At 42.5% G+C, this 25702-nt stretch overlaps 1 protein-coding gene across 3 annotated transcripts in view; it reads right to left on the bottom strand.

The window, feature by feature from the left end:
* The window catches only part of HDGFL2 (HDGF like 2), a 130817-nt gene that overhangs the window by 92376 nt on the left and 12739 nt on the right, over positions 1-25702 (bottom strand). For all 3 annotated transcript variants that reach the window (XM_078668586.1, XM_078668584.1, XM_078668583.1), the window contains exons 4-7: positions 16250-16453; positions 15619-15738; positions 8957-9034; positions 7858-8215 (exon numbers count right to left, since the gene is read on the bottom strand). In XM_078668586.1, coding sequence (XP_078524712.1) covers positions 7858-8215; positions 8957-9034; positions 15619-15738; positions 16250-16453 — 760 coding nt within the window. The remainder of the gene's footprint in view (positions 1-7857; positions 8216-8956; positions 9035-15618; positions 15739-16249; positions 16454-25702) is intronic.

The following is a 25702-nucleotide window of genomic DNA, read 5'->3' as shown; positions in this document are numbered from 1 at the left end:
ATTTAGAGTAAAAACTACATCTTTGAGAAATGGACAAGTTTTACAGTAACTAAAGAATGAAACATGGTCATATACTCTAGAATGTGCAGCTAATCCCTTATGTTGAGGGAAAGAATTGTTGGGTTATTGATGGGATATTTAAATGTTTGCATCCGCTATCAAGGAGAACCCTGGGTAACCGGTAACTATGTGGTGTCCATTCAATTTCCTGCCTTCATGTGCAGCTCTCCATGTCTAAGTATGCAGCTCAACTTTGGATTACTGAAGAAGTTAAAAAGATTCCTACTCAAAGAGAGGACCCAATTTCTTAGTAATATGGAAGCAATGGGTGTTCCTTCTGCAATTCAAAATAAATGCAGATCAACAAATCTATTTTCCCCGCAATATTAGTTGAGATATCGAAAACAAATAAACAAGAGGCTAGCCATTCTCAGTCATTTACTTATTTATTTACTGGTGATTCCTTAGGCACCACTGGCAACCCACAGCAGAATACCACATCAAAACACAGGGTTGCTGGGTTGTAGGTGGCAGACTTAAGGAAACAGGAGATCAGGCTAGTGCATTGTATTTAGAGTTCTACTTTTCATGCACTCAGAATTTTTTTGTTCGTAGTTTAGCTGGCATTTGTGGGTTGGCATAAGATATCAAACTAAGTCTCCTGAAGCTGAAATTCGGATATGAACGAAGACGAGAATGGCATTTCATTCAACGAGTGAACCTGAATTGTGTTAAAACACATTTCCCAGAGGTGATTTAAGATACATTCATGTTGCCCCCAAAGGTTGGTCCTTTCAGCTCAGTCAGTACCACATTAAAGGCCCGACATTCAGAGTATCGGTCCAACCGCCAGATTATAATGCTGGTGGTCGGAGCGATTTGGGCAGGGGGGGGGGGGCGGGGGGGGGGGAGACCGCTGCCTCCGACAGGTTGAAGGAGCCAGTTGGGCAACGGTACGACTGTAATCTCTGCAATGGCGGCGGTGCCTGCACAGGCACCACAGTAGGAAATACGATGTCCATGTTCCTCTGCATTTACATGGTGGGCCGACCACCATGTAATGTCAGACAGAAAGGGACTTTGGTGGCCCCTAGCAGGGCCCCCGTGCACTGTGGGCCTCCGCTATGGGGCCCATGAGGGGGTGGGGGGAAGAGGCATGCGGTGCCCCCCCCTCTCCCCACACAGCCAGGCACCACATAGTGCCTGGTGCATGAATGTTCAAAACCATCCCTTTTTCCATTGTGGCTGGCATTGCAGCGCTTTTCCAGGCGGCAGCACAAGTCGCAATGGAAAAAGGGAAGTTTACGATTGCCTGCACGCAAGTTGTTTCGTTATTGGGCTGTCGGGACCGCAGACTCCTTGACGAACGCTCTCCAGCCCAAAACCATGACAGTCGAATGAATGTCTGACCGCCATCATTATCATGCATTAAGTTACCAAACTGCTAACCAGCCCAAAGTCAGGAGGGACCTCTTCTAAATATTAATTAACCAATGAAGTAGAGTTCCTTTTTTACCAAAATTTATAAGACCATCAAGCATGCCTCAATGAATGAGAAGACAATTGGTGATCCCAGATGCAGTATATATAAATACAGATATTGTATTGAGTAGGATACCTTTACATATCTGCTACACTGTTTATCAATATTGTTACAAAGTTTACGTAGTTGGCCGAGTGGAACTTTATATCAACAAGTACTGGCCAAGATCTGCAGTATGGGTGTGTTTTTTTAAGGAGGGTTTCACCCTACAATCAGCTATCCGCTGGGAGATGTGGTTTGAATTTTGAAGGTTTGCGATAAATCAGTGCTCCAAAAAGGCGGTGCACTGTGGGACAGATATTGCGATATTGATCTTGCCCCTTTCTACCTTAGCTCGTGTGAAATATATCATGGGTGTAAAATTCTAGGATATTGCTGCGGTGGGGAGTGCTATGAGAACATTCATTATATAATGGCCTGTTGAATGATGTTCAGCGAATAATATATACAACATACGTGAGATGTGGGAAGTAGGTCGATTAGATGTCAGGTAGCATTTTGGTGGTACAAGCTGTGGTGAAGACAGATGAGCTATTGGTGTGGAGTTCAATGAAGCAATGGGAAGAAGTTGCACTGTGAGGCAGTTCATGTCATGGATGACATTTTTTACGAATTCTGTGCAGTCATATGTGGAGTGTTGAAAGACTAAATTCAGATTGTTCCCAAAAATAATTTTAGCGCAGACACAACTTTGAGACAGTACAATCAACATGTAATTCCGATCCCAGATTTTTGCCCACAGAGCTTGGTTTTATCAGGTGGTCAAGTGGCAGTATACATTTCCAATGCAAACACTTGATGATAGTCCAGACAGTAGTATTAGGTTTTGGGGTTAACAGAGCCAAATCTTGAGCAATGCTGAACGGCCAAATTGCCGCAAGCTGAACATGTATTAGGGGAGCTCCATCACGCACATGATCTTAGGTTCTTTCAGCGATGGCGGTCCAGCGGTATATACCCAGTGACCAATTATTCACCTGCTTCAGTTACAAAAGGTCTTTTAATTAGCATACTAAAAATATTTCTACCACACATGGCTGAAATATTGCCGACTAGCTTTTTAATTACTCTATTGATATGGATTCAGACCATGAGTGGTACTGAGAGATCTCATCTAGTTTTCGAACAGACCTTATGTTCCCTCACCACCCACGTCTCTCAAGAACAGCATCTCTTAAGCCAGCCTCATCCTAGTTTATCACAATTTAATCTTTTAAGCCATTCCTCATCCCCCACATCCAGTTCCCGGTCTGCCTACAGTCTTTTCCAACCATACTAATTTAATATATTTTAAGGCCAGTTAACTCGTTTCTGCACACTTAAGTGCTCTTAACACTTAAGTGCTTCTACTGTTTTCCAGTTTGTCATCTCAGTCGTTCACCTTCCTTCTCATAAAACACCGCACGCCCACTGTTTCTGCACAATATTACAGCCTCTCTCCCCATAGTTTTCCCCCCTCTCCCATTTGTTTCCATTTTCACCCCTTCTCACTTTTTTCTAGGACTACTTTTTCAAGATTTTCCAACCCATACCGAAGCTCTCATACTATTCCTCTTTCACTCTCCTTGCCTCTTCTTATCAAATTGAATATATGCAGAACGTAGGATATTTGCTTCATGCCCACTTCAAATAGCTTGCATAATTCCATAAACTGGAACTAGGAAATATTGCATACATTTGAAAACAGTCACTGTGAAAATCAACAAAAGGACCTATCTCTAGCCACAACCCTTAGAACAGTGTAATGCCAACTATACACTATGCTCACATTTTGATTCATCAAGACCCATATTGTCATCTTCACACTGAATGCACTGCTGCTCCTAACCAGCTTAAGTGAATCTTCAATTCAATGCCAGCAGTGTCACTAGACGTTTTAGTTCAAAAACATCTCGAAGCATTACGATTTATGGTAAAACAAAATGTTGTTTTCAAAAACCTCAGCACAAGACATCATTTAAAAAATAAGCCTAGGGTTATTGTATACATCAATTAAAAAAACAAGTTGGGGGGGGGGGGGCTGCAGATGAATATTTTGACAAGAAAATGATAGCTGGTAAACACACCAGTTCACCAGTGAGTCGTTTGATGGAAAATAATAGAACAAGAGCCCATAGGTCCTGCCGAATCATGGTGTAAGCATTACCTACTAATCACGTACTGAAACAAATGTGATGTTTTGAATTATTGCAGATCACTCCAAGCTGGAACTGCAAGTTGTATTATTTTTTAATACATTGCATTGCTTTACTCTTAAGCTGTGCTAATCAAAATAGGCAGAGAGCACCACCCTTTGGTGTACTCTCATAAACAAGGGTCGGTATTTAAAAACAAGAGCAAGTGCCAAGCACCGACAAACATTAAGCATCGTCATGGAGTCAATTGTCTTGGTTCTGCACTGCAGTGAAGTGGTCACTGCAGTCACCAATCCTCAAGATCACATTCGAAAATATGCTGCAGCGATTTTATTACAGAATGCATGACTGCATGCCGAAAATCAAATGATCTCAAATGCAGACGCCCAAAGGAAAGCGTACAACTCCAATGCAGGAGGAGAAAATATGACCGAGAACCAATATTTAAAAAGGTCTTATGTCTTTATTTAAAGGAAATGAGGCAAAAAGGCACTCCTGAACAGGCTAAAACAACACAGGAGACTCCTGCCAACAGAAAAAACATGCAGGATTAATACTAAAGCAACTGTAGAGGAAACATAAAAGAGGCTTGTGCTCTTTCGTGGGTGACTTCAGGTGGAGCTACTGTCGGTTTTCGGTTGGGAAAACCTCTTACCAATACCAACTCGGGTGTCAGATAGTTGATCATGTCTGGAGGCAGAGCACAGAGTTCGTTTAACTGTTTGTTTTAATGGGTCTCTCTTAAAAAAACATTAACATGCATAATAGGTCCCTGTGAAGCTATCTGAACACGGAGTACACAAGTGGCGAAGGTCTCTGCTATACCAGTAGCAAAACTGGGATTTTTCGCTTTCTTAGAACCAAATGATTCTTGCATGTCTATTTTCTGAAAAACACAAGAGTGCAATTTTTTTTGAAAACTCAAAGTAGATTCCACAGTAGACATTTTATGTGGAAGCAGTTACATCTTCATGGCGTAACATTTGGCTCCTGTGCAATTCCAATGATGGCTTCTTGGGTTCTGGGACGCATTATCCAGGAAAGTGAGGAACAAGCAACTGCTCCCCACACCACTTGTCTCCATGTACAAGTTTAATTCGCTCAAATTGGGACTAATGATGGGAATAAGCCGTGGCAATTTTGGAGAGGGATAGTGACCTGCTCACCTGGCTTTAAAAGTCGTGATCTGAAACTTTTACCGCAAGAGGGCTATTGAGAGAAAGTCATGAATCTCCTGAGGGGAAGTGATTGAGGTAAGTGTGTCCGTGAGCAGGACTGCAGCTTCTGGTCTTTAAGAGCCCGGCAAACCCTACAAGACAATGTACTAGTACCAGATCTTGATTTCTATGTTTTGAGTGTCCTTGTTAATATTGTGCACCAGTAGTCCTAGAAAGCAGTAATGCAAACCCAGCACTAGGCTGGAGTATCCTCACTCTAGTACATTACCTGTAAGTCTCATAGGAATCCTTGGAGTTGCCCTAATGAAGTTCAAAACTATACGGTACAAATATTCAAAGTGGGCCTATGAGAGTAGTGGGCTACCTTTCTGTGCCCTTCGTCCAGTTCCTTATCCAGCACTCAATCCTCTTCTGCTGTAAAGTGAGTGGACACAGATTCCCAGGATGACACGCGGTGTGTAAGCAGAAGCTCCTTCACAGTTACCTACCTGGATATCACTCTTACCGGTCTTCTCAGCAACCCCTATATACCATGTTCAGCGATGTCAACGGTTTTAAAAATTATTGCTTTCTTCAGAGGCTATGAAACAGCTACCTTAGAATGGAACCCTGCAGCACTACATACTCTTCCTTACACCTTGGCAGCATGGGCTACCAAGATCAGATCTGAAAGGGAATTGCCTACCACATTGCCCTACTGATAAGCAAGTAAGAGAACATGCAAGAAGAGTCGAAAGTGCAACCAAAGATATACACATGTGCAGCAGTTAAGAACATACCATGTGGAGCAAGTCATTTTAATAGTACAGTCGGGGACCAGGTCCAACCCCAAGATCCTACCCTCAACCAGATTTCTGCAGCATGCATCAAGAGCACATTAAGGAGTGCTTTGAAAAAGCAACAAAAGAAAAAACATCTCTACAAAATAATCTGAAAGCACAAAGCAATCACTGAAGAGAGATCCAACCAGAAGAATCTCATACCATGCGTAGAGGAAAAAAGGGAAGTGGCAAAATGCAGGATGCGCTGCAGGACAACGTCAGTTGTTAATAAACCCGTGCAGAGACCTCCTTTTTAGTGCCGACGTACGTGCTCTGGTACAATCAAAAAAAAAAAAAAGTAGAAGGATCACCTAAGGCTATGAAAATAAGAGTGATGGGTGTAAAAGTACAGAAATGTATTAAGAGACGCAATGAACTGCAGGGAGTCACACAGCAAAACTTCCTGAAAACAAACTCAAAGGAAAGGGGAAGGCTGTAGAGCAACTCGCTCGAGGGTGGCTCTGGAAGCAAGCGCTGTGCATCCGTCTTTTCTAAGTAGATCCTGTGCACGTGTGTAATCAAACATGTGCTCGTCTCTTCTTTAGTGCAGAGGTTATGTGCTCCGGTACGGTCCTTAACGGCAAAAGGATGATCCACGAGTATGAAGAAGGAAACGTAAGAAAACGATTCATTTTGTATACATTGCCATATTCTTTTAGAGCCCTTTTCTTACAAATGCAGTCGTTGGCTGGGAAGTTGGGGAATCTGGTGGAGCATCTCCAAATACAGTCATACTCCAAACATACCATGCAAAGAGCAATAACAGGCTCACCCTCACATACTTTTGTTGACAAATATACTGCAATGCCTAGGAACATTTACTAGGACCATCAGATAAATAATATTTGCAGTGGAACACATGAAAAGTTCATATTTGAGGAACAAACTAAGATTGTCATGACACCTCCTACTGGCATCAGAGAAGAATCTAATTGGTAACTAGAGCAAGCAAAGTTTCCTGCGTGACTGCCTACGAGCATGACCGTGATCACATTTTCAGTAGTCAGGGGGCAACATGAGCAAGACCATTTGAGAGAATAACATGATTTTACTAGTTAATAAATTCTATAGCCGATTCTTGCTGCAACACTATGGGTCATTATCTGAAAAGCAGGAAGAAGCTTCTATTAATTATGTGGAGCTAGTCACCATGGCAGTGGTATGTGATGCTAAAGTTTTATATACGCTCTGTGTCTAAAGAAGCAAACTAGAATTCTAGAAGTTTGGGATAGGTTTGGCACTTCTTTTATAGAGAGCACTTCTCCATTGTAAGAATGAGATCAAGCCCGTTCAGCTATGCCACACATACGGGCCCCCAAAAAATAAAAAACAATCTAGATTCTTGCAAAATAACTGCCACATTCATTATGCACTCTGATGTACTAAAATAATTTAATTGAGACAGGCCAAATCTCACCCTTATAAGCGGTGTACTTTGTAAAAGTCAGCAGGGCTTTTCATTTACCGGTTTCCTTAAATGGACATCAGAACCAACTACACAGATTAGCATGTTTAGGTGGCTTCATGCACAGAAGTATTGTGCTACTGATATGCAAAATGTGGATTTCAAAAAGGTGAAAGGACACCCAGACCACCCGTTTTATCGTTCCAAGTAAATTCCTTGTTTAGAAGGCCATCTCTCAGTGCTTTGAAATGTTTCCACTTCTATCTCCTAGGAGGACAATTTCAAGTTTATAAAAATGTAAATGCTGAACCACTTTCGCCATAAAATTACTTGAAGGCGTTGGTGAAGTTGTAAGGTTATCCACCGCAAAAAGGAGTCCTGTCCAGCACACAGACTTATTTTCAGAGGACGACAACTGAATTGCCAGGAGCCCTTCCAGGGCCATGCACATCAATCATACCTATGCTCACCTAGAACAGTTCCGCCTAAATGCTTTTCTCAGAAGTAATCATGTAGCACTCATAAAACAGAGCTCAATTTCGGGGTGAAGTGTCTCCACAGACACGTAAAGTAAAATTATGTTATGACTTCTATTCTGTACTCTACAGGCAACCCACTACTAAACGTAGAACTAGCAACTATAGAACCCAAGATGACATCAACACATAGATCAGAAGCAGCACATTAATAATGAACAGATGTATCAGGATCATGCATTGCACACTAAATCTACTTCATACAAAAAGTTTTTCATAGGTACAGGGCCACTTCCCACCTGGTTTTCTGCCTCGGGGAGCTTTCTTCACAGGAACATCAGATTCAGAATCAGATTGTGGTTTCTTGGCAGCAGGCTTCCTTCCACGCGGAGTCTTCTTTACAGGCACATCAGAGTCTGAGTTAATGTCCGATTTCTTTATTTCTGGCTGCTTCGGGGGCACGTCAGACCCAGAGCCGGAGTCCGATTTCTTCACCTCGGCCTCAGTTTCCTTCACAGGCACATCAGAGCTAGAGTCAGATTTCTTTACTTCTGACTCTTTATCCTCCTCCTCCTCATCCTCTTCCTTCTTTTCCTCCTTCTCATTCTCCTCCTCAGATTCCGCTTTAGACTCAGAGTCTGAAGCAGACTCCACCACCTGAAAAGAGTAGGAATAAAAGCCACATGAAGCAAACCTACTGTTCAAGGAGAAAGGAATGAAGGTGCCAAAGGTGAATGCTTTTAACTGAAGCCAAAGGCAAGATCTCCTCCAGAGTTGTTACTAAAAAACTATAATGCAAGGGTGTCCTCCCAGCCTGTCTACACAATTTGCAAAGGACTGATACCAAACACATACAAATGTGTGGTAAACCTTTGCCTTTTGAACAAATAGGCAGAACTGCATATTCCCCACAATCATCAACTTTTAAAACGTAAGTGAGCTTCCACAGCAGTGTAACCAGTCGGTTTTTAAGCCATTACATTAAAGGCCCAACTACACAAGATAAATATCCATAGGCTCAAAGAGAGCAAAAGGAGACAGCAGTATATTTGTAATCTCTTGATTAAACAACCTGCAGCAACCCTTATGGCAGAGCCAAGTATTAAACCCATAAATTTCAAACAATAGCATATGGACAGAAACAAGCCTGAGCGTCTAACAAGGACCAATCCAGACTCACAAGAAATCAACTGCAGAGTTTGCATATCCTTTTAACGAAACAGTCCGGAAAAGCAGACAGTAATGTGAGGACTGGATGCCTAGCACAACTCTTCAGTTGCTATTGCCAGTATCCATCATGCCGGGGATAACTGCACTATTATAAACCACTGTTAGCTAGAAGCTTTGGTCATTCAAAAGCAGATATGCATTTTTTCAAATTACGAAATGGCTACCCACCTTTTTTTTCCGTCCACCCGTGGACACCTTTCTCGGAGGCCTACCCCTGGGTACAACTTTCTTCTTTGGAACAAATTCCTATAGAAAACATTGAACAAATATCACTAATCAGGCTTTTTGCATGCAGACATTTTAAGTATTAATTAAGGGTAACTGCTCACCATTCCCACCCTACTATATCAAGTCTTCGCTGCACTTAGAAACCGTATGCATGGGAAAACAATTCCAAGCAGGTGTGCAGGATTTGATTTTAGGAGTTATTGCAAAGACCCTGTGAATCATAGTTTTAATTTAGTGCCTCTGTCCCGTTTGTCCATATTCTTTTCCTACGACCGCTCAATCCTGGGCCACAGGGACAGAAGCACATCCAAGTAGTTCTCGTAGCCTTGTGCTTCGATGGAATGCGTGACGGTAACACAGACAGGCATTTATCTGTTAAACGAATTCCCTCCAAAACCGTTGCAAGGGATTGTAGGCCAGAGTAGTGTTGAAAAGATTAAGAGCAAAGCACACACCACAGCATAAGTACTCGCAATTCAGTAGAGAAGCTACTATGCTATCTTTACTTAAAAAGACACAATACTACTTTAAAAAGTCTGCGTGTGATGCATTGTATAACGAATACCTCAGCAATTATGCATTTCTCTTCACCGCAACCTAAGACAGACTCCCACAGTTTACAAAATAAATCCTCCATTCACCCGCTGGACCCAAGTCAAATTGCTTACTGGCTGCCATGTGCTAAGAGGAACGCTTGGCAGAGATTGATGCCCATGAGAAAGACACAGAGGAGTCTTTTACTCATACTGGTCATCTTATCGTTTTATAAATGTTAAGAAACATACTTCCTCACTGTATGTTCTGTGCCTCTGCCCACAGGCAATGGTTATATACTAACTGTGCTACACGAATTAAAATGTAAAGGGTTACTGGACTGAGGCCAGATATGGGCTGCAAGAAGAAACAGCAATTGGAAAGCTAGAATAGGAGTAACACTGGGCCCAGACTGGTACATCCCTGGACGAAGGGCACAACACTATGCACAGGCTTAAGGTTGCTTGCATAATGAGCAATAAGACAATCATGAGTTGATGTGGCTCTCATAAATAAAATGTAGCCCTGGCTTCTTTACATGGTCAATCACAAGACAGACCGCTCCTCTCTGATTTAGAATGTGAGAAATCCAGACTGACTCCACTCCGCTTACACCCCCCCCCCCCCCCCAACAAAAAGCTGCTTTTGCAACATTCAGCTCTAGCATCATAACGGGATTTCTTTCAAACCAAAAATCTAAAACGGTTGATCAAGATCACTGGAGGGTGAAAATGATTCATCAGTGTAGCTGTTGAACCTTTATATCAATACCCCTTCCTTCTAAAAAGGGAAAAGTTCTTTAAAAGTCAACAACGAATACATGACAACATGCTCCCTTAGCCCCTTGGGTTATGCCCAATACACAGATTATTCTTACATTGGCAGTATTCAAGGTATTCTGGTTTACAGTGCATTTTGTAATATGCTGAGTGCCTTGTATAATTCTTGATAACTGCTGAGTTCCTGCATCTTAAATCTCAGCGATAAGCTGCTCCCGCTCAGTTAATATGTTCAGCATAGCTGTTCCTGTATTGATGCACCAGTATCCTCAAAGGACCTGTTGCCTTAAGTTCTTTTATTTCACTGTCATTTTATTTTTTAACAAATACATTTCAAAAAAAGAACCAGCCACCTAAACAACCAAGGTCATATGCAAGAATTACAACCTGTGCAATAGAAATGAAATTGCAATATAAAACTATAGATACACCCTTCAGAAATGGCATTTGGCAGAGCAACCGTTTTAAAATGTAGTGACAACTAACCTAGGCCCCTGCAGTCCAATACTAACTAGAGACTGTTTCTTGCAATTTTAACTTTTTTTAAAACTAAAATTTAAGACCGCTCCACACAACTCCACTCGACCCCATATTAAAGGGCAATCCGTGCTGAAATAATCTGCAAACTGCAACACTTGGAAATAAAAAAAATTAAAAAACATTTCTCGGCTATACAAATGGTGTCAGCATGCCCTGCTCTTCCTCCAGCATAGGCACAACCAAATTATTTATAATTACATTTCCTATCTCCTCAGCCTCTACCCTCCCCCACCATCCAATTCAGACCCATGGGATACGGTACTGCCGGATCTCCCAATTTATAATGGGTATTTCAAGTTAAACAGCAGAGTAGACAAACTATGCAGTTTGGGAACATGCATGAAGATAGGCCCTCCTAGACTAGCTCAGAGGTTTATTCGCAGGCCTTGAAGTCTGGTGTGCACCTGCCGGGCTGGAAGGAGGCAGTTGTCATCCCTCTGAAGAAAAGCCTAATGGGGATTTCGGTGATTTAAAAAAAATCTGTGCCCTATTGCTCTGTTGCCTGCTCCATCTAAATTCCTGGAGAAGCACATCAGCCAGTAATTAACCCAGTATCTCTCAGATCAAGAACTCCAGGGCCCTTCTCAAAACGGGTTCAGGAGTAATCTCAGCACTGGATCAACGCTTATAGCGATGGCGGATTCTATTCGCAGGCAAGTCGACCAGTGAAACGCGGCTATTCTAGTACTGTTAAACTTGTCCACAGCCTTTGACACAATATCTCCATCTTTGTTGGGCCTACAGTAGGCCTGGCTGAAGGACGTGGTGCTTAATTGATTGGAGTCCTTCCTGCTAGATAGGACTCCCACAGTCACAAGTGGGAATTTTAGAGCCATACATTTGCAGCTCCCCTGTGGGGTCCCACAAGGGCCATCACGGGGTCCTAACCAATTTCATTTGTATGTTGCCCCTCTGGCAAAGCTGGTGCGTTATTTCCGTTTCCAGGTGTCATCTTACGCACATGACACCCAGATCATGGTTTCCATCTCTGATGTCTGGGAAGAGGTGGCTGAGGAGTTTAGGGCTTGCATGGCAGAAATCAGCAGGTGGATGAGGGAGTATAGGCTCAAAATGAAAAGGGGAGATTGTGGTTTTCGATCAGGACTAACTGATAGTGGACGGAAACTTGTGGTACTTTACCTGTTCCGGCCGCTGACACCAACAATCTGGGTGTGATTTTTGATAACACATTGACTTTTGAACTCCAAGTTAATAGAACAGTGAGCTCCTGAATCCTTAAGATCTTGAAAAAAATCCTGCCTCTTCTCCCGAAAGAGCTTAGGGTGTCAGTGGTCATCGTTCTTATTACATCCTGCTAGGACTACTGCAATGCCCTTTATCTTGATGTAAACCAGTACTCACTAAATAAGCTCCAAATTATCCAAAATGCAGCAGCATGCTTGGTCCTGGGACTGCCAAAGCACTTTTCAGTCAGGGAGGGTTTGAGATCCCTACACTGGTTGCCAGTGCAGAGGCAGGTGTCTTTTAAAGCCCTTTGCTTAGCATCTAAGGCTCGGGTCGACTTACTTTAGGTCGGCCTTTAATTATTATGTTCCTAATAGGCCTCTGAGATTAGCTGGACATAGTAAGGTGGTGGTGATAGCTAGGTGGAGGAAAACTAGGAGAGGGGGACGGGCCTTCACAGTAGCGGCTGGGAAGTTGTGGAACTCTCTTCCTGAACATATCTGGAGTTTAAACTCGTACTTGATCTCCCAAAGGCTGGTGAAAACGTGTATATATTCCAATTAGTCCTCCCTTAGACGTTAACCGGTTGTTGAGGTTTTTTCTGCTTTGGGTCCTCACCTTTCTTTCACACAGTTCTTTTACGGATTAGCACTTTGATGCCTCCCTCCTGGTTTTACACTCTATAAATGCTACAATTACATTTCTAATTAGAGAGAACCCTGGAAACTGTCACCGTGTCTCACTGCAGCCAAACTTCAAAGACCTAGTTACTCCAGCAGTGGCGCTGCTTAAGTATCTGCTGGTCAAATCGCTGTATGCCTTTGTTAGAGTAGAATTGCAACTAACATCAAGTAACAATACCGACAGGTCACCTGAGGTCTCAAAATGTCTGTTGTGAGACTTGGAGATCCACACTTGCCACTACACCACATTCCGGCAAATCATCAATGAGATGTTTGCTGTGCCTATTCAGCTAAAAAAAACACAATTGCATTCAAAGGCAGTTTTTTGTAATCCCTTTTAAATCTTTCATTGCCTGGTGAACCCCTACTGAAGCACAGTGGGGCACCAGGTTGTTGAAGCGGAGACATACGATACAGAGGCTTACAAGAGCCATGCAACATTTGGTTGGTTACTGTGAGCTCCCCAATTTATACTTTTATGCCGCGAATCGTGTTAAACTGCCGCAGACAGTCACATATTTGCAGACACATCCTTCCATTACGAAGTAACACACGACTGCCGAACTGAATGTAACCCACATGGAAAATGAGAATCGTCAAACTCAAAGATAGAAAGATCTGGATTGCACAGAGGATTCAGTCAGCAAGGTTCCATCAGGAAAAAACCAAAACTCAGCTAGATCTGTTCAACTTTTACCAACACATCAGCAGGAGTGAGCCAGAAACGCCATTACAATATGTGCAGCTCACTGTGTTCCTTCCTGCTTTAAGCGTGCTGAAATGGCACAGTGAACAGGAGTGAGCCACAACTTCTAATTACAGCGCAATCTTCCCCTGTGCCAGAGTCACTGAACATGTCCAAATCACCTCTTCGGGCACACCTCAACCTGGATGAACACAATGAGCAGTAACTGAAGTCAAGACACGAAAGGTAAGTCATGGATATCTTTTAAGGAAGCAGAGTTCCTCAAAGGGGACAGATCCTGGACACAACTTTTCTTTAGCAGGATACCAAATGTTGCATTTTGTGGCATCCTACATCAATTAACAAGTGTTTTTGATTGATACACATATTCTCCCTTTGCTCCCATCGGTTACAGAATGGGCACATTATTCATGTTAGAAACACATAGATATCAATTCATTCTTTTGATTTTCACTTTTGTAAGAAAACTAAAGGTTGTGGTGTGCCACCTTCACTTCTTCAGAGCATATTATGAACAACCAGGGTCTGTGACTTGCTGCTGTTGATGTGGCAACGGTGGTCCCCTCCTGCCCATCACAAGTTTCATAACATGAAGCATACATCACATCCAACTAGTTTAGATCAATGGCCAGAGTTCAGTCCCACCAAATATCCCTTATTTAAAAGGAAACACCATTTCTCTATCAACACACAATTATGTCAAGCCCATCGTTTAACCCTCCAACCACAAGTTGTGCAACATCTTATGTTACAAACCTCATCACTGGTGGAGCAAAGGCATTTATGCCATAGACTGCATCTTTGATCAAAGCCTACTTCTTTTCAATCAGAAATGTCAACCTCAATTTGAGGCTGTCACCTGTGAACTAGTTTACATTCCCTGCACTTACAAAATATTTCAAAGCCTTGATAGTCAACTAAGCTCAGACTCTGTTTCCCCAAATACATTTCATATCTGGAAGTTCAAATGCTGGCTATTGAAATGCCATTTCTTCACTGCAGATTTAATCACAACTTTAAAAACTTAAAACAGAACACATAAGAACACAGTTCTACCAGAAAAGTCTTCCGACTGATAGAAACCTAGTACAACCCAATTTCAATTCTTCAGACACAAACATTAACTGCAAGTAGAAAAGAATACGTTTAAAGTAAAAACAACAAAAAAACACAAGCTTTGGAAACTCTAATAGCTTACAAAAAAAGCTGTTGACATCAGAAATCTTAAGGTAGCTCAAATCTACACAATTCAATGTTTTCAATCTTTATAGCTGCATGATTTATTTTTCAAATACTTGTCACTAATTAAACTCAAACTGAATTTAAAAATAATACGGAAGGTTAAAGTAAAACGTTTGCTAAGGCCTAATTTACTTCCAGAGGACTCTGAACTGAAACATACTACAGTAATTTGGTCCACTACAGTAGCACAGAGAGCAAATTGATAGGCCTACAGGAGAAAAGACATTTCATTTTCTGTTATGCCAATTACACATTCTGTCTCAAACACCAGCCGAGTGTGCAGCAGCAGGTCTATTCCATAGCTCCTCAAAGGATTTTTTGCCAAGGCTTGAGCTTTAGTGCAATATGTGGCATACATGAGATAAACCAAAAACAACCCTTAAAGTCTTCTCTAGGTCACACCCTGGGGAAAATATACCTGCAGCGGTGATATTACAGAATAGAAGGGAGGGGTGGGAAGTAAATGTGTAAGGTCGGGTATTTGAGGGGGGAAAGCATCACACAAGAGAGATAGAGAGAGCAAGAAAACACATGCACTCTAAAGGATTGCTGAATGAAACAAACAAGTAGATCACTAAATGTGAGTAAGGATACAAGGCAGCCAATCAAAGGGATGGTAAAGAGGCTATGCTGTAGGGGAGGGGCAAAATAGAAGAGAAAGGCAAGCCATCAAATAAGAAGCAAGCAAAGGAGAGTGATATTAAAGCAACCGATGGTAAGAAAAGAGATGGCTCTCAGCCCACTGTCATTTTTTGGTATGGCCCACAAAAGGCTTAAACCTACAGAGAGCTAAGAGCTGTTTGGTATGTGAGACCTAAAAAGCCAGTGTCCTGTTCAGGGCAACTTTTGTGATCCATCCTCCATTGCCTACACCAGGGTTTTTCATCTACATGCACGAGTCTGCTAGCAGGACTGAGTGCTCATAGTGTATACCTGATCACTGTTGTCTGATCGGTATGAACTCTCTGAATTAGCCTCCTCTTCCTCTGAGACAGAATCACTGGGCACATCCAAATCACTTGAAGGTTTTCTTGCACGCTTTGCCGGAGGAACCTGATGTGAAAAAAATAATAAGCACATAAACAGATCCCAAGTAGAAGGTTTATAAAGAACGAAGCCAGATTGCCTGGAAAAGAACACCTGACTTTTCAGGCACTTGAACTTATGAAATGATTAAATCCCTTTGCCGGAGACTACCAGATACAAAATGGTATGGGGAACGTAAAAGTGTATATATAGGTTAAGTATGGTGAGAAAGAATGGGGTTGCCTATTTTGTTGCTAGTGTGCATATTAGAGGAAAGAATGCTGATATACTTGGAATGTGAGAACTATGAATCTCTGTTGATTAAAAAATGATCTTACGTCACTTTACTAAAGTATACTCAAGTAAGACGTTGGTATGATATTCGAATAATATTGGGCGAGAAGGCTACAAAAACCAATACATTCATGTCACATTAAAATAAAGACAACGGTGCTTAAATAAGGGTAAATTCTAGTTCCATGGAGTCTAGGAACAGAGACCACCTAGAATGCCCAGAATAAGGTTTGAATTTTGATACCTTTATAGCCGGAGCTTTTCGCTTGATACCCGTGTGATCATTTTCCTTTTCTGATGCGCCTGCATCATCCTCCTCTCCTTCACTTGCAATTTTCTCAGGTACAGCCGCTGGAGGCACCTCTTCATCATCATCATCGTCTTCTCCTGGGTCACTTGGTGCAGCTGCTTCATTCTCTGGAACTTCACTTTCCGAGGAGCTTGGGGCCTAAGACAGAGAGGGAGGCAAGGAGTAATAAATGTATGGACTCCCTGTATTTCACAGAGATGCTCGCTGAAAAGTATCAACTACAAAAAAATTGTTCCGTCAATACCAGGTGACTAATATATGTACAGGAGAAGATACCAAGCTGCAGCAAAACTTGTTTGATGGCAAGGGTGACAAAGACGACAAATAGAAAGATCGTAAGAATTATGGAAGCACTCTTTCATATGAACATCATACATCATCTCTACTTCTATAACTGCTCACAGCGTCTTATACAATGATGGGTGTGGGCACTCAATTCTTTTGAAGCCATGCTACATGAAGGATCAAACATTTTTGCTTCTAACATCGTATGGGCTTGCAAAGATCTTATCCACACATAGCAAACAAAAACAGAAAGCACAACCAATTAAACAAAACGCAAGCAAAAGATGCACATCACAAAACTATGGACACCAAAGCTCACATATGAGCAGCCCAAAAATAAAAAGCAGGTTACATAGATGAAGGCCAAGTAGAAATAAAGAAAATAATAGTCTTGACAGTCAGAGTTTCCAGAAGACTTGATCTGACAACCGCTTTTAAATTTACTGAGATGGCCTAACATAATCCAAGCCCTATACTGTACATCCTGGAACACCGGCATGAACTCACATGTTGTGTCAAGTAACAGGAAATCTCAAAAAAGATTATCTCAGGAGAAGCTGGTTATTCTAGTGATAAGATCATCATTACAGACACAAATGTAGGCATTACAAAGGGATCTTGAATAAGAATCCTCTCCGAAACCAAGAAATGTAGTTCCAAGTAGAAGCAGTACTGAACAAAGAGTAAAATTTAAAATAAAAATAAAAATGGGTTGTCTGCTTTCTCCTCCACTTCAGGCTTGATATGCAAGTTTTTAAAACTTGACTAACACTTTTTTCCATTGGTCCCTCGCACTCTCCCACCTTCATATTTTCATATGAATGAATTAAAGGATAGCATGCCTGTGCTTGTCTTTTTAGAATGCAATGACAAAAAAAGGTGCAACATGTATACATGTTATATATATATATATATACACACACACTATCTAATGAGCCTGGGTCAGAACAGTATAACAGAGCTGATGGGGCAAACTAGTTTCACCAGGAGATTAGGTGTCAATTTGGTGGTAGAAATGTAGTGCTAGTCTCTCTTGCCCCTAATCACTCTTCCACGATGCCCTCCAAAAGACCTCACAGCTATGGACAGGAAAGCAACTGCAATTCTGATTACAGTTAGGACAGACCATCTCATAGAAGCCCTAATGTCAACAAAGCTATACAAGGGTGCATCAACAGTAAGATGTGTGCCCTCAGGTCACAAAGGAAAGTTGCTTCATTTGGGCAGACTTACAACACAGGATAGCTTGATATTGCCAGGGCACAGGTTAGGATAGGAATGGAAAATGAGGATTGGAAAAAATTATCTAGTTTTTAATCAAAGTGAGTGTGTGAACGTGGAGATAGTACAGGAGAAGAGAGCACTGTCTGATTGTATATCCGGCCACTTGAATAGTGGCAGTGTACATGGTGGTTACTAGCGACCTGTATTCCTACTTGGCAAGCACCTGCTTCTACACAACCTGCTACTTGTCTGGCACTCGTCTATGGAAGTAGAGTACTTCAACTCACTGGGCAGAATCGTTCTGCTGGTGTGCACAAAAGGAAAGGCCCTTCCCATTGTACACGGTCAGGCTGACCTCCTCACACAACATGTCCAAGAAGCAAACTGCTCGACTTTGAAACAAGAGATGCACAGGCTCTACACAAAGGGACATGGTATAGAAGATTACGGTGGTTGCCGAACAATGTTGCACCGCCACAGATTTTGTTTGTTCCTCTGCTTCACTGCTGCAATAAAGAATAGTTTTTGTAGTCCTCTGAAGTATGCAGTCATCGCTTGGAAATTCTAAATTAATTTTTTGATCGATTACATAGCTGCCAAGGTTTCAGATTGTTATGCGTGACATTTATAATTTCAGTGACATTTCAACAACTATTAGTGACACTTTCTCATGAGCAAAATCAAGCAATGAAGAGGAGGGACACATACAAATATCAGAAATAACACCCATTTTACCAAGGAGAAACTCCAAAAAGAGCTTTGTGGCTCCCACATACATGTAGCCTATGGTTAAGTTTAAAGGTATCAGGCAGGTTTACAGAACTTAACCGTATATGCAACGGCCTTTAACTTTAACTAACTGGGATGTGACCAGCTGCATGAAAGAATTGTACTTTTAAATTCAACTTCACACTCAAAATTATGAAGTCACATGGATCACTGTAAAATAAATGTCTCTGCCACATCTACTGAAGTATTACTCTCAGCCTCTGCAACATGGGCTGCTGCCTCTGCGGGACGCTTCTCCGACTAGGGTTGCTTACTGAGAAGTATAATTAAATCACTGTAGCACTCTTTATTTGAAAAATATGTTCGCCATGCCAATGTCGCCTTTAGTCACTTCGGATTTGCACATTCCTCTATGTGGCCCCGTTCACATTGCAGTAGCCCTCAGTTTGAGGCAAACTTTCACTGCAGCAGCATCGTACTTGTGAAAGGGTGGTGGTGGTGGTACTGAAATACGCAACACGTCTGATTTGTTCATTTAGTTTATGGAGGTCTGAATGCCTACAGGGGTAAGATCACTTAACGGCTTGGGCCAAAGTTTTTAACTAAAAAGTTTATTCCAAAGTGCTGCCCGAAAATACGATCAGCCGCTCTGTATGGGTACCCTTCTGTAGAAATGCGCAGATTGGGCCTTAGCAAGTCTGCAGCCAGTCAATCGGCTGCAAAGTCTAGGCTCCTGTCTCTGAGAAGCAGGTTGTTAGAAGCAGAAATGGAACTCAGATGAAGTGACGAAAGTGAACGGTCTTTCAATCTAGGAGGACAACAAGGCTCGCTGTCAAGCTGGTGGTGTGTTATATTGGATATCCCCGAACACTAGGTACCTGCTGGTGTTCAAACAAGGACCACCTTACTGTGCTCAGGAGCCTCTGCCGCCAGTGGTGTCAGAGCGAGGATTAAGTGAGTGGACACACTCTGCCTGTGGGAGAACTTAGCTGAGCAACACCCCTAGGTTGACTGCTCCCTCAGCATTTAAATTACGGCATAACAAGTAGCAAGTGTTTCTTTAAGAGAACAAATACCGCAGAAGAGCTCAACTGGGCACTTACTTATCATGAAGGCGCCGCGGCCCAGAGGGCTAGGGTTGGTTCAGGCAAGGCTGACTGAAGCACACACACACACAGCGCCAAGCCCACCGCAGGCTGCATTATTTCAAAAGTCACCGACACACATTACCGGCCAGTGCAGGCTACTCAGGACTCACTGGTCTGCGTCACAAGTCAGCCGGCCGTGGACATTGACAGCAGAGCAGCGCTAGAATGCATTTCAGTGTGGTGATGCGGACCACCACACTGAAATGTGTTCGACTAACACCTGATCCGTGGTACTTGGCAGGACTGTCATGGTACTTGGCAGGACTGTTCCGGCTCGGGCCTCAGCTATAAACGGCTTCGCTCAGTTTACCGACCCAAGAAGCATTCAAAAGTTGAAAAATTGGCGACTTAAGCACTTATTGTGAAAACCTGCTTTGACTTTTGGGACACAGATTTAAATTCAGATGAGTCACCTCAGCCTTTCAATCACTAGACAGTCGATGAAAAATCTTCAGTAAGAATGTTGTAAATATAAATTCTTTTCACTTTAAAAAGTGGACACTTGGAGAAATTTCTGAGTTCTGCAATGTTAGCCTATTGAAGTAGGAACATGTTCGGCAAGCAGGTTCAGTACATCACCTTAGAAGACTAACCTCCAGGAGTTATGGTGAGTGGTGGTGGTGGTCAAGGTATAAAGCAGCACCAATTGAACACCCCTGCGGCATGAGGGCAGTCGGTGCAAATATGCATTGTGAGCCCAGCGTATTTCAATTGAGATTGATCACGGTCAAGAGGCAGCAAGCTCTGGCTAAAAGGCCAGTTGGGCTGAACCAACAAGTTCTTCTCCAATACAAAGGGGCGACGGGTGTAGAGGTACACATAAGCATAGGGGCTTTCCTTACTGGAGCAGTTGTGGTAGAGGGAGTCCAATAGGGGGCAAAACGACATGGACTCGAGCTCTGGAGGACTGGGGGGCCTGGTTGATACCAGTGGCCAACATCAACACGGGCTTGAGGCAACAGTGCCGTGGTGGCTTCAGGTGTCCAGTTTTGATGGTGCCAGAGTCCTCAGTCTCTTCTCTTTTGGAGTTTCTTCAGAACAGGTCCACTGTTCAAGGGAGGTTTGGAGCCTCTTTTGAAGGCAGGCAGTCCTCCCAAGTTTCTGGAGTCAACATCTGCAGGACATGTCGACTTTGCCGCATTTTTCAGCGAGGGATGCAGACAGGCTGGCAGGGTTAGGACCAGATCAGCTGCTCGCTACTCTTCTCTGCTTTTGCAGCTTTTCGGGGTCCACCCTCTTCTTAGGTCATCAGGATATGCTTCTCTGGTGCCAGGTGCTCTTCTAAATACTGAAATAAGGGTCTTAGGCGAGTGTAGGGTAGTAGCCAACGGGCTACTGACTCTTGGGGTCACTATGCCTCTTATAAGACCACTTGCAGTGGTAAGTGGGCATAACCCCGTCCCAGAATTCCTAAGTATTCCATCACAAAGATGGCTACTTCTGAAAAATGGTGTCCACCTCACAGTAGCCCACCTTAGCAGTGTACTACCCTGGAAGTGGCAAATATATCTGACTAGCTCGTGGCACATATATCTGACTAGCTCATTTTCCTGCTCGTCCAGGTGCCAAGAGAGCTCTGGAAAGGGGGGGCGGGGTCACTTTCTCTCCTGTGAGGAGAGCCAGATTAGCATTCCAAAGGAGGCAGCGTCTTCAAAGCTAGTCAACCCAAAGAGGCTAATCAGCAGGTTGTCCTGTAGGAGGGGGTGTTACACCATCTTCCCAGACAAGCTTTTATTCTGGGTCTCCTGAGAGCAAACGTTCTCACCATGGAAGTGTCTCAGGTGGCATGCTGGCAGAATCCAGTCAGCAAGCACCCCAGAGACTGGTAGGTTTTCAGAGTGTACCTCTAAGATGCCCTCTCGGTGCATGCATTGATAAATCCAACACTGACATCAGTGAGGGTTCACCAATATGAGATGTTTGATACTAAACATACCTAATTTCTGTGAATCCATCATGTAGCTGGAGAACTAGTTTTCACCAGTGTCCATCATGTTTTAAAATGGCTTCCCTGGTCACTTGTACACTCAGCCTGCCATAGCAGACCTGCATGTGCCTAGGGAGGGTTCCCTCAGGGTGGCACAATTCGTGCTCCAGCCCCTGGGGCCCTCTTTAGTACTTCAGGCCCTAGGTACCAAGGTATCATTTACTAGGGACTTAATCAATCCATCAATCAATCAAGGCATCTGTATAGCGCGCTACTCACCCGGAGGGTCTCAAGGCACTTACAGAGGGTGCTAACTGTTTTGCCAATTGTGGGGAACAATTGTAAATTTTTAAGGAAATAACTATTTTATCGGGGACCTAGTTAGCAGGAACCCAGTACATTTTAATCTAAGCTGCACATACCAGGCAAAAAAAAAGGGGGGTGGGGGAGTACTGAAACAAACACCTAGTTTCCTACAGGTCTTCACAGCAAAAGGCTTTACTGCAACATTAGGAGCACATGACAGGAATACAATGGCATCTGCACAGGCAATGGTCTACTTAGCTACTTGTCAATACCTCAAGTTACAACAGTTGCCAACAGGTATAAAGCATGTTCTATTGTGTCCAATAGGTGGTTTCAAGGCTGTTGCGGTGTTCACAGTCATACAATTGCCACATAATCCGGTAGCTTTTCTGTCTTGATGCAGAAGACTGGCAGGGCTTCTTTCCTGAAGTCAATTAAGTGGCAGCATCTTTCTGATCTCCTTCTGTACAGTCCGAGCGCCTAGCATTGGATGTCCTTCCCGGGATTCCAGCTCCATGTGCATTAATGCACATTCTCCAAGTTACAAAGACAGAGACAAAGTGCACTCTAACAGAACTGACAAGTCAGAAGTTCTGACGTACTCTGTATACCACACCAAACTTTACTTGTATTACCAAGTGTGCATTTCCTTACAAAGAGTGACAAAAAGTGGCTCAATTAATTATCTCATTACTACTTAATTGTCCTAGTGAAGTCCACTGATCTGAAGCAAAGTGGACAAAAATACGAGTCGCATTTGCCAGGGACCGGCAACATTTGTAAGGGTATTAATACAGCAAACGCGTCGGCACCAACACTATTCACTTGACTCAGTATCAACATAAAAATTGAGATTGAACAAAGGATCTAACATGTTTAGCAAAGATAAGAAGGTCTAAACTTCAAATGGTTCTTGTATGTCATTCTGAGCACAGTTTTTTATTGTAGGACCACTCCGTAAAAGTCTATCAAGGATAATTTGAGTCTTATGTATCCCGATACAGATATGAGAATAATAGTAGGATTACTACAAATCATGATTCTTTGAAATATTTTGTGTATTTGAATGATTGTGTATAAAAATATATATGCACATTGTGCTGGTTCTTGATATCTGTGCATGGATTACAGAAAAATGGTTACATGTAAGTGTATGTATACTAATCACATGGAAAATATAGCATCAAAAGAATCAAAAATTTGAGTTTCTATGAATGAAGTAAAATTCTTTTGAAAGAGAATATTGGAAATTGTTCATTTATGTTGTATTGATTCCTGCCAGAAAGACAAACTAAAAGGTGTTGTCCATCGATCTTACATATTTAAATAATCGAATATTATAGTCTTCATTTATTGAAAGTGACGTAGGTAAAATAAGAATACCATCGCCGCCAGTAAAATTGAGAATTGATGGTCCCAGAGGTACTACTTTATTGTTTCTTAGAAGTAAAGTAAGCCAGTGATTAGCTCAGCAACATGAATAGGTCTCGTACCATTAAAGGCTTTCTTAAAACTATTCGGACTCTTGAACAGCATGGTAGTATAGCATCGTGTGTTTTTGGATCGACCGCCTCAATACACTGCCCTGGAGCTGTAGCAGTAGTACATCCCACACATGCCTGTGAAGGGATGGAGGGTATCTACTCTACCCCTAACTAATTACAAAGGTTCATGGCTTGTGCTCTAGCTGGATAGCTGCATCCGCAACCAAAAGAATCAGAACATTTCAAAATTTGCAGATCATTCCAGACCTTTGATCATACTTCACCGCCCCCTCCAAAATGTCAAACACACAGACACTGAAGATAAAAGTATTCCTCACGGTCCAAGAGAAGCATCTCCTGTGAACAAACATGTACTTTTACGGCCAAATCTTGATTTTTGTTTTTATGTGAACCGGATTGTCAAGGGAGGTGGCTTCACTCTTTTTGGCTGCATCTTAATCTTTGGCTTCCTATTAGTTTAAGTCACCCTGGAATTATCTCCCTGTTCCTGCTGGGTATGGTTTGTCATTGCAGAAGGTGGGCTTCCTCCACACGGAAACAGTAGGCAAAGATGGTTTAGTGGTTTGAAGACACGAATCACAGCTTCTTTTGTGCATTCTGCAAACATCTGGTAGGTGAAGTAATCTCAACTCCATTCAACAAATTACCATTTCTGTGATTCCATGATAACTCGTAGGTTGAGTTCCACCATGTGCATACTCACCTATAAGCATAGAGCAGGTCTATTTTTCTGTTGCACTTCTCATAATGCTGGAGCTCTGAAATAATGGTATTTTTTTACACCTTGTTTGAACGTAATACTAAGTTGAGGAGGAACACTGTTCACTAATGGCATGCATCCCAGACATCAAGCTTCAGCTTGATTGCCGGTATCAATCCATCCGTCATCATCATGGTTTCCCAAAGTATAGATGTCCCTTTCCCCAGGAGACTGCCTGCAATCTCCCTATAGCTTAGAACACACAAATGCCAAGGTGTGTGACCATCACACACTGCAGACACAATGATAGCCTGCAACGCAAACTTCCATCCCATCAGACACCAATCCCCACACTAAGGATCAGCTATATCAAAACAAGGCTACTTGTTGGTAAGAGGTTTCCTTGCAAAATTGTGTGCTGTAGTGATGAGACTTCCAAGTACCCAGGCAGTGTTAATGATCCTCTTGATCAGGTCCTATGAGTGGTCATAAATACATTCATTGTAAGTGCCTTCAATAGCACCATAAGCTGATCCAAATTCAAACTCTGTGTATCCAGATCACTCAGATTTCCAAATAGGCTTTCCTTTGTTCTAGTGTGGACCTCTTCGTATGGTCTTTTTATATTTCTTATACCGTAAGTGAGCAAGAAACTGTATACATTGAGAGACAAGGGAGGGTGGGGAGAGAATGGAACACAAACACAGAACTAGGACTTTTGGGAGTATAAAACAATAGCCACCAGTCTCAGCAGCATTGAGCAAAAAAATGTGCCCCGCCCCAATGCATAGTGAAAAATGTAACTGGGGTTCAGTGGGCACCTAAAGGCCAGATGTCACACTAGTAATAGCTACATCGTTGAGCAGGCTGGCTTTGGCTTGGAGCAGAGCTCCTAGTATTCCCGAGTTTATGTGCACTAGCACGTCAAACTACACATGTACTCAACAACATAATTAACTCTGCACCAAAAATTTGGTCAGAAGTAAACACATTACAACTTAGAAAATGCACACTGAACACACAGCAGACATTATAAACAGATTTGGAAGCGATGAAATGCAGCTGACCGCATCTGCACTGCCTATATACAAAATGTTCATTGACACTCATTTCCTCTTCCGAACCGCAGTGAACTGCTTGGCTGGCTCAATTTTTATTTTGGTGTCGGGACATGGAGCTCACATGAGAATGACTCAAACCAGTCTTCCCAACCCACATAATACACAACAGGGTTATATACAGAAAGGCTCACCAGTCTGTTACTCTTCCACACCTTCTCTGAAGACCGTTATCCTGATGCCGGCACACTAAGCCCCATTATAAGGTACTTTTTGATTGACGAACAAGGAAATTCATCATGAAACTTAAATAAAGATTTTGCTTCAAAACTAACAAGGTAGGACAAAAGTTTCACCCCAAGAAAGCAGAGGTAAACGAGTCTTTCTTGAATTACCTCTGGAAAAAATAAATAAAATACTGCATATACTGTACACACACTGCATGCTCCCTAAAAAAAGGTTAACAGGTGCTATTGACATCTAGTCTGTCTGTATCAATCCCTTC

This window comes from Lissotriton helveticus, chromosome 12 (assembly GCF_964261635.1).
Source record: "Lissotriton helveticus chromosome 12, aLisHel1.1, whole genome shotgun sequence".
NCBI lineage: Eukaryota > Metazoa > Chordata > Amphibia > Caudata > Salamandridae > Lissotriton > Lissotriton helveticus.
The sequence above is the reverse complement of the archived record's forward strand: the minus strand, read 5'-3'. Positions and strand labels throughout refer to the sequence as shown.